Source organism: Solea solea, chromosome 20 (assembly GCF_958295425.1).
Source record: "Solea solea chromosome 20, fSolSol10.1, whole genome shotgun sequence".
Classification (NCBI taxonomy): Eukaryota; Metazoa; Chordata; class Actinopteri; order Pleuronectiformes; family Soleidae; genus Solea; species Solea solea.
The window spans coordinates 16,183,256-16,192,933 of record NC_081153.1 but is presented as its reverse complement, the minus strand read 5'-3'; the positions used below and the strand labels follow the sequence as shown (position 1 = coordinate 16,192,933).

At 37.7% G+C, this 9,678-nt stretch overlaps 2 protein-coding genes across 3 annotated transcripts; one reads left to right on the top strand and one right to left on the bottom strand.

Moving 5' to 3' along the window:
* Nucleotides 1-574: 574 nt before the first annotated feature.
* On the bottom strand, nt 575-2,525 carry polr2k (RNA polymerase II, I and III subunit K). Of its 2 annotated transcripts, none has more exons than XM_058619439.1 (4): nt 2,451-2,525; nt 2,152-2,220; nt 1,039-1,131; nt 575-789 (listed from the first exon to the last, which is right to left on the bottom strand). In XM_058619439.1, the coding sequence occupies exons 2-4, from the start codon at nt 2,210-2,212 to the stop codon at nt 767-769; spliced, it is 177 nt and encodes a 58-aa protein (XP_058475422.1). In that variant the 5' UTR covers nt 2,213-2,220; nt 2,451-2,525; the 3' UTR covers nt 575-766. The 2 variants fall into 2 exon arrangements, with proteins under 2 accessions (XP_058475422.1, XP_058475423.1); XM_058619440.1 differs by having other exon boundaries at nt 2,419-2,508.
* stk3 (serine/threonine kinase 3 (STE20 homolog, yeast)) lies at nt 2,522-9,621 on the top strand. Its single transcript, XM_058619438.1, has 11 exons — nt 2,522-2,917; nt 4,013-4,093; nt 4,248-4,376; nt 4,599-4,713; nt 4,908-5,072; nt 5,148-5,315; nt 5,407-5,544; nt 5,688-5,813; nt 5,915-6,113; nt 6,456-6,649; nt 6,834-9,621. The coding sequence occupies exons 1-11, from the start codon at nt 2,616-2,618 to the stop codon at nt 6,990-6,992; spliced, it is 1,776 nt and encodes a 591-aa protein (XP_058475421.1). The 5' UTR covers nt 2,522-2,615; the 3' UTR covers nt 6,993-9,621.
* Nucleotides 9,622-9,678: the final 57 nt, after the last annotated feature.

The window sequence follows — 9,678 nt, the reverse complement described above, 5'->3', positions numbered from 1 at the left end:
GGCCTATATTGTTTCCTGCTATATTGTTTCCTGCTATTGACTCTGAGCAATTACTTATTTGCCTTGTATAAAGCCTGCATAACAACAGGACACAGCTAATCTGCCTCCAACCAAAAGCAAAACACATACGCCAGCATATCTACATCTCACTAACAAAAATTCAACAGCAGTGGAAACTGCTGCAATCTTAAAACACATTAAAATTCATGCTTATTAGAATGAAAGAAAGAAAAACTGCCATACATTTGAACTTGAATGCACTTATAGAAATTTATATTACCAAATTTGATCAGTGAAATGTAATCATATTTATGGCTTCTCCAAACACTGCCTTACTTTAAACATAAAAAAAATATGAGGTCCTTTAAAATTATCATTTCTAGTGACCTATGTATTATCTTCATACCATTATTTATGTGGAACAGTGATTCAAGAGGTCATAGTCAAAAGGGAAAAGAAATGTGATTTGTGAAATTGGCTTTTAAAAAACTAATTTCTCATTTGGTTTTCCTGCCTGGTATAATTAAGTTGTTATCATTTAAATATAATAATGAACAACAGTGAAAACAGTCAGTCTAGGAAAGTGAAAATCATGTTTTTAATGAACCAAATATTTCAATCAATACTGAGCAAAAAACAACAACAATACAGCTTGGGTGGAGCAGAGAAATTCTTATTTTTAACTAATTTGAAAAACATGGGGTCAGGTTTATTTACATGCCAATACAGTACAAACAGCACATAAGAACAGCTTCTGTCGTCATCTTCATCTGGCATCAAAAACAACCACTGAAATCAAACAGTCAAGGAAATGCAGTTATTTTAGAACTCGGATCATAAATGATTTACATAATGAAAAAAACGTCTGTGCATTTGCATAAAACGCTCCACATATATTCACTTTTAATATAGTACAGTGGAGAGTAATGTTCTATATTTTAAGGATAGAGCCTTGTACTAATAAAAACACTGAGACCACATACATTAATTCCACTTTCACACACATAGAGCTCACACATGCAAACATTTAAAGGATACATCTCTTTGTTCTCTTTTTGTACATGATTCTGTAACCACACTCTCTGCATCGGATTGGGTCCCGGGCCTTAATTTCATTTTCAGTGTGACACTCTGTAATAGAAGACAGCCAGAAGATTAAAGAGAATTAGGAATCACCCTGTGTCTGGAAAGTGCCTTACCTCATCTTAAATTACACTTTATAGAATTAAATTAAATAATTAAAAAGTCAGTATGTTAGTAAGTTAATAGTGTGAAAAGAAAGTCTTTGGTTAGGATAATAATGACAGGGACAGTTTCATGATGTCTCACTAGACAGGTCTAGTGGTCTTGTTTGTAGCAGGTAAAAACTAGTGATGAGTAATATGTGCTTTAAAGCATGTGTTGTGAACTCCCAGAAGAGTTTAGCAAAGCCAGAATCGACTCTTGTGTCTTTTAGGGTGAGTGAGGTCACTGATGACATTCAAAACCTCGCTGGTTCGGGAAGTGGTGCAAGTTTTGGTATGTGTGTGAGGTGCATTTTGTTACTGCTGCTTTTGATGGCGCCTGTGACAAAGAGAAAGTTCCCCCCCATAAACAAACTTGCTGTGGAGTTCTTGTGCACCCCTGCTTTATCTGTACCCTGTTATAGAGTTTCCTCCAAACCAGGAGAAGTTGTTTCTAAAAGGAGGAATTGGCTGAACACCAGCACAGTGGAACATATTTTGTTTCTGAATAAAAATGAATTAAGTCCTTAAGTTGCACAAGCACATTCACAGCACCTTCCCTTGTTAAAACAGTTTGAAAACAATTTGACAAGTAATATTAAACTCATTGTATTATCATGTTACATACCCATAATACACTAAACAAAAACAGAAATGTCATTTATATGCATGAATTCATGAATTATACATGAAATGCATGTATTAAGACGGATTCATTTATTTCACTTGACAGTCATTTCCATGGATGAGCTGTTGCAGGACAGTCTTGAGTGTATTATAAATTGATAAAAATGACCTATAATAACAATGTATGATTAAGAAATTAAACTTTTTGTGTACCATTTGGATGGAAGGCTTCAGGGCTTCAAGAAGCTTCCTCTCGCCATCACTAAACGCGAATAGAAGTCATAGCAGAAAGAAGATTTACCTCCACATATGTAGATCATTGGCTGCTGCTTGGGTGGTTGTACATCTTTCTGTGCGTCCATTTTTGATCCTTAAAAACAGAGAGCTTGCTGTTAGCATCATCACAGACGTGTCGGTATAGCATGCTAACACAGAAACAGCATGGGATAATCTACACCGTGGGTTAGGGTTAGGGACTTAATGAGCCGCAAAGAGACAAAAATACTGAATTTAAATTCTGAATATGAAACACGGTGAGACAATCTATAAAAAGTATACCAAAACTCACCGTTTTTACAACACCAACAGTTAGCTGTTTACCTCTCTTTGCATGTCTCACGCGCTGCTGCCGGCACGCATGCGTACACCCGTACAGTCCACATCCAAGTAAAGTGAAATGTGATTGGTCAGGAAATATTCTGTCTTTGTGGTGTATTTTGCGCCATTGGGTGACAGCGCGGTTACTGTAGGTAAATGGCATGTTAAATGTTTGAGGCAGTTAATTTATTAAATAAGTATTCACTGTTTCTTTTAAAAACAGAAGCCGTGGTAACGTTTCATTCGCCCTCCACTCCAACAGGGGGCGACATGGTGAAATGTCCTCCCCACATGGTCCGTCATCTGACGGACACTCAGCTGGTTTGCCAACACCAGTTTTTTGACAACAGTGATTTGGTCGATAATGTGCATAGCGTCACTATTGCCCCCAAAACTGACATAAATTACTATTCGTCCGCTGTTTCTTCGTCTCCGAAGCTGTTCATCATGGAGCCGTCTGCGCCAAAAAGGTTTGTGTACATTCGACCGGTTTCAAGCGTGAACTAGCTTAAAAGCTAACCTAGGCGGTAGCCACCACCGCTTCGGAGAGCTAGCTGAATGCTAACTTAGCTTGTCGAGTTTCTCTCAAACTTTCTGCTCAGTTAAGATCGGCTGACTAGTTAAACTGTCCAATTTGGACAACATTTCAATGCGTATTGATCTCTGTTGGGTTTCAGGTCCGTTTATTTAACTGTCAATCAAATCAGGGTATCTTTGAGGAGCAATTCGATATGAGTCGATATTTGGACTGGAAGCCTTCCAGCAGGGAATATAACTGTTAAAGGCTACATTTGCACTTACGTCGAGTGTGCAAGATATACCATCCCTATTTATATGTTCATATATATCTATATGTATATATACATTGTCATATATTTTGTTGTATGAACTTCAGTAATTGTTAATTATTTTATTTAAAAAGGCTTTCAATTTTGTACTGTTTTTATTTTGGTATTTGACGTCATTCTGTACAGCACTTTGGTCAGCCTTGGTTGTTTTTAAATATGCTCTATAAATAAACTTTGAGTTGTGTTGAGTTTATTCATGTGCCTACAGTTATTGTTAGTGTTTGTTATTTTTTTCACACTGTTGCCGCAATAACTGAATTTCCCCATCGAGGGATTAAAAAATATATATTTTTTACGGTTAATTTCATTAAAGAAGATTGTTTATGTCCTAATATATTGTTAAAGTTGGACATTGCCTTTTTAGGCTCATGCTGTATATCTTAAGGCTATTTATTTGTTCAATCTCTGACAAAAAATACTATTTATTTATCTAACTAATCTAAATGTATTTCCACCAACTTGTTAATTGATTTAACAAGTGTTTTCATTGTCACTACAGTTTGTAGTGTTTTTTGTAGGCACTAATGCACCCAAATACTGTATATCACATATTGGGACTTAAATCTCAAACATTTTTTATTGCTGCTGTATATAGTAATGTTAGTGCAAGGTGCTGGAAACCATGGTGACATTTATTGAAAATGCTTCTTTAGTACCATGCCGTAGTTTGGTTTCACTACTGTTTTTAGTTACAAGTTATTTATTCCTCTTTTACAGCAAGCTCAAAAAGCTGAGTGAAGACAGTCTGACCAAACAGCCAGAGGAAGTGTTCGATGTTCTAGAAAAACTTGGTGAAGGGTAAGATGTATTTGTCACAACTGACAATTTTCACATGTCCAGCTTTGACTGTAATTTATTAAGGCTCCCTTTTGTTGCTATATATTAATGCTTTAATATTTTCTCCATGCAAAATGCATTCTGGACATATTGGGACTTTGGTATCTGTGTTTAGTTCCTATGGCAGCGTTTTCAAAGCTATCCATAAGGAGTCGGGCCAGGTTGTGGCCATAAAGCAGGTCCCTGTGGAATCTGATCTGCAGGAGATCATCAAGGAGATTTCCATCATGCAGCAGTGTGACAGGTATGATGGCAGCATTTACGACATGGATAAAATATATTTTTAATTCTCTTTGCCCTTGGAGTATAATATATGCTACTGTTGTTCACTGAGAATGGTGCTTTTTAGCTAATGCAGCTTACAGTCATCTGTTGTGTTGATCTTGAACGTTTTATCACTTCTAATCTTGTTTGAAATGAAACTGTGTCTTGTCTTTTTTATATGTACTCTTTTTCTTTCTTCCAGCCCCTATGTGGTGAAATACTATGGCAGCTACTTCAAGAACACAGACCTGTGGATTGTCATGGAGTACTGTGGAGCTGGGTCAGTCTCTGATATCATCAGACTGCGTAACAAGACGGTGGGTATTTACAGTGGTTTTCAACTGCCTCTGTGGTCAGTCTAAAATGTGATTTGTAATTTCTCACCACAGCTTATTTTCTCTGATATTTCTAGAAAAAGCAGCACAATGTTTCATAATGAATTCAAGATTAGAAATTATTGTTGTTTTTAACTCTTATCTCATCTCTGATTTCGTTTTCCTTCCCACAACAGCTGACAGAGGATGAGATTGCAACTATCCTGAAGTCCACACTGAAGGGTCTTGAATATCTCCACTTCATGAGAAAGATCCATCGGGACATCAAGGCAGGAAACATCCTTCTCAACACTGAAGGGCATGCCAAACTTGCCGATTTTGGAGTAGCTGGACAACTGACGGTAACTTTTTAATCAGTGTTTCACAACTTGTTGAGCATTTTTATGATAACACCAGTGTATAATTCCTCTCTAAAGGACACCATGGCAAAGAGAAACACTGTGATTGGTACTCCATTCTGGATGGCCCCAGAGGTGATTCAGGAGATCGGTTACAACTGTGTGGCTGACATATGGTCCCTAGGCATTACTTCTATAGAAATGGCGGAAGGAAAACCTCCGTACGCTGACATTCATCCCATGAGAGTGAGTGATATTATAAGCCATTGAAGAAGTTGGTGCTAAACTCAAGCATGTCTAATTCTTGTCACTTAACCCTGACTGTCTCTTTCCTCAGGCTATCTTCATGATTCCCACCAACCCTCCTCCAACTTTCAGGAAGCCAGAGCTTTGGTCAGACGAATTCACAGACTTTGTCAAGAAGTGTCTGGTTAAAAATCCAGAGCAGAGAGCAACTGCAACCCAGCTGCTACAGGTTGGAGAAAAGAGGGATTCATACACACACCCATAGAGATATGATCCCGTAAAAGTAGAACATACAAGTATAGTTGTACAAGATATGATGTGGAAATACAAGAGATGTATATGTATAACTTTTTTTCTCTGTTGAACTTCCAGCACCCTTTCATCAGCCAGGCCAAGCCGGTCACAATTTTGAGAGACCTGATTACTGAATCGATGGAGATGAAAGCCAAACGGCAGCAGGAACAGCAGAGAGAGCTAGAGGAGGAGGACGACAACTCTGTATGTATTCTGAGGTGTTCCAGCCAGAGCAACCATGAGAGTGCTACACTCATCAGTTGTGTATGAGGAGGCTGTATGTGTAATTGTCTTGTATCATTTAGGAAGAGGAGACTGAGGTGGACTCTCACACTATGGTGAAGTCCGGCTCAGAGGGTGCAGGGACCATGAGGGCCACTAGCACCATGAGTGACGGTGCTCAGACAATGATCGAACACAGCAGCACCATGTTGGAGTCAGACCTGGGCACTATGGTCATCAACAGTGATGATGAAGAGGAGGAAGATCAGGGATCCATGAAGAGTGAGCACACACATTGTTATGGGATTCCTACCAAAAAAGAAGGAACAAATATAAAACAACACTTTTAAGTTTGATAAGAGAGGAAGAAGAAGCCTCATCTTAGATTCACCTGTAAACTAGAGGGAAAACTATAGGTGATGGTAAATGTTATGTCCCTGATAATTATAATTGTCCCACAGAATGCAGTGTTTCTTTAAAACCCACAGCAATCATGAACTATCATTGTGTTTTGATACACAGATATATTCTTCAAAATAAGGCTGGTGGAATTGTTTAAAGAAATTCCACTTTACAGTAAGTGTCTCAAATAAGTTTGAACATAATTGTCTTCATCCTCCACAGGACACGCCACCCCCCAGCAGCCGATGCGTCCGTCCTTCATGGACTATTTTGATAAGCAGGACTCAAACAAGGCAGCCCAGCAGCATGAGAACTACAACCACAACCAGCTGCAGGAGCAACCCGGTTACCACATCCAGTCCAAGAATGTATTCCCTGACAACTGGAAGGTGCCTCAAGATGGAGACTTTGACTTTGTGAGTAATGTCTTCCTTAAGTCTAATTGAGGTTACTCTGTGAGGTTACTTACAGTGTGCTGTACAACAGTATCCCAGTGGAAAAAAATGGCCAAAACAGAAGCTGTTCTTAAAATAATACACACGACTCTACAGTTAATATGACTCATTGTTTCAATGTTTGTCCTTTTTTCTTGTCACCCAGTTGAAGAACTTAGACTTTGAGGAGCTACAGATGCGGTTGAGTGCCTTGGATCCCATGATGGAGCGGGAGATCGAGGAGCTAAGGCAGCGCTACACTGCCAAGAGACAGCCCATCTTGGATGCAATGGATGCAAAGAAGAGACGACAACAGAATTTCTAAGTGATCTTTGCCTTTGGCGGTCTCACAAAGCCACACTTGCCACAAAATTAATGTCCTAATGACTTGGAGAAACCAGGATGACCTCACTGTCTTTGCTGGAAGCCCCCTGCCCTTCTTTTCTGATCCACTGATGGGCCTGTGGCTAAGGAGTGAAGCTTCTATTCCTGGGTGACAGTCTTTACACCTACAAGCCTTGTTTCTACACTGTGTCCAGATGCTGGACGTCTAAATCATAATGTGGCTTCTACTGTTCCTGTAAAGACCAAAGAGAACCAAGCCTTGGTGGTCACACGTCTAAAAGTGAATATTATATTATTTTCCCCCCCGTCCACACAAATTCCCCTTCTTGCCACGCTGGATATCTCAATCAAAACGTAAGAAAGGGCTTCTGCCATGTCAACACTACACCGAACATCTGGTAGCAGCAGGATTCAGTTGCAGTGCACTTAACAAGTGGTCCTTTTCTCCTTGAGACTTTTTTCATGATCTGTAAATATAATATAATATAGAGCCTAGTTTGGAAATGCCTGCAGCAAAAAGCCGTGGAGGTTCATCTATGACCAAAGACAATCAGTGTGAGGATTCTGTTGAGAATGCCTTAAAATATTTTAGACCTGGTTTTCAAGAGTTGAGCAGTTAAAGCTGCAAATGTTTGTCAGAATGGACAGAAATAACAAATCATTTACACGGTTTAAAAGTTGATCAGCGTGCATGATTTCAATTTGTTATGGACCCGAAATGGTTAAAATTTCAGTCTTAATTGTAATTTATTTAACTCGGTTTTCAAGATTTGATGATTTTGGTTGCGTTATACATCAAATTTATGTCTATCTTGACTGGTAAAAACACACCGAACCCTGTTCTGCATCTTTATGAAGTTAACAAAAATTTACTCTTCAGTTGTGTCCATATTGTCTTTTAATAGTAAGAGCGGTCTCAGAAATTCATTCCTAATTAAGAAAAACCTTTCACAAAAGGCATTCCACAATCGTGTATCTCAGTTTTAATCCACTGTTTTAAAGCTGAGCTGTAACATTCAGAAACGTATGTGCAGTTTATTGTTGTAGTTCACTCACAACAATAAACACACACTGTAGGATATAAAAGTGACTGATGCTGTTAACTTGAAAACAGAGCGACTACAAGCTACAGAGTACTTATTCTTTATTGCATTAAGTTGCTATTGCATCTCTAAATGTCAGTGCAGCTTATTTGTATGTTTTTGTTTTAGCATTTAAGATTGTTACTGCTTTCATTTCCAGGCTTTTGGAGTGTGAGTGTTATTGATGAAGGAAAGAGGACATGATGCGTGTCCTTTTTGTTAACAGCTATAAACTGTATTTACACAAAACTAGTGATGAGATTTAATTAGGTTTTTTTTTTTTTTACACAAATGTCTGCACTCAAGGTAATTTGTTTCAATATCAGCTAACGGGCTGTAACAAGAAACAGTAGTGCAGAAAAGTCAACGATATCTGTGCAGGGACTGTGATGCTGTAATTGAATATCACAATGTTTTCTTGCTAGAGAGCTCTGACAACTGTTTTATTTAACAGTAACATAATCAACCTGATCATAATTCCTAAATAATTACATTAATGGGATGGTCGTTTGGGTTCTCAGTTTTTAAAATAAATATTTGTTTGTAGTATATGTTTTTCTGAGTCTTCAAATATCGATTGAAATGCTACGTACGGCCCTTGTTCAGTTTTGGATGTTGGATTGAAATTGTTTACTAACGAACCAGGGATTTTTGTCTCCATGAAGGAGCCAAACAATCTCTGCTTTGGCTGTTATTTAGTGTTAATCATGACTGAATGAAGTCACACTGTCCTTATTACAAGTACAGTTTGTCTGCTGCTTGCTGTTACATATGAATGTTAATATGCAGTTATGATCATTTGGTTCAGCCTTGACATCGCTGCATGTTACATATTTTATTAATACGATAAAAAGACCTGTTACACTGTCTTACTGTGTCTCATCCGATGGACTTAGTGTCCAACGAGCTGACATTTTAAGCGCATTAATGCAAATTTCAATCAGGACTATCCCAGCCTTAAATGAAAACATTTCTACTAGTTTTGTATTATTTTCTGCTTTGAAAACAAACCATTTGTGACATTCTTGCCACTGTTTTATGCTGAATATTTGCAACTAACAGGCATTCACACTCCATTTAGTAAATGTTTTTGACTTTTATTTTTGTCACGTTGTTAATATCTGTCAGACATATTTGGCTTGATTTCTGTCTCTGTATGTGTTAGACTATGCATGTTCATAAGTACATTTGCTTATTAGTGAAATGCTCTTTTTTTAACTGCACAGGAGAGTATTGTTGATAAGAAAGATGCATTTTTTTTCACTACTTTTAATAACGATAGAAACAAACTATCTGTAAAGTGTACAAAACCCCGCTTTGATCAGCCATAATATGTATATGAAATCATATGAAACGTTTTTGATATTATAACTACATAATTTTGTTTTCATTTATTTCTGCTACATGTGAGGTGTTGGGTGGAACGAAAGCAATTATGTTTGAACCACTTAATTTATTATGTTTGTTTGCAATACTTAATTTTTTTTTTTTAAGATGCAAGAAATAATAAAAGTTGCATACAGTTAACTGTTGTTTTTTCACTTCCTGTCTTCATACAAGGAGACTTGAATTTAGACACATGGA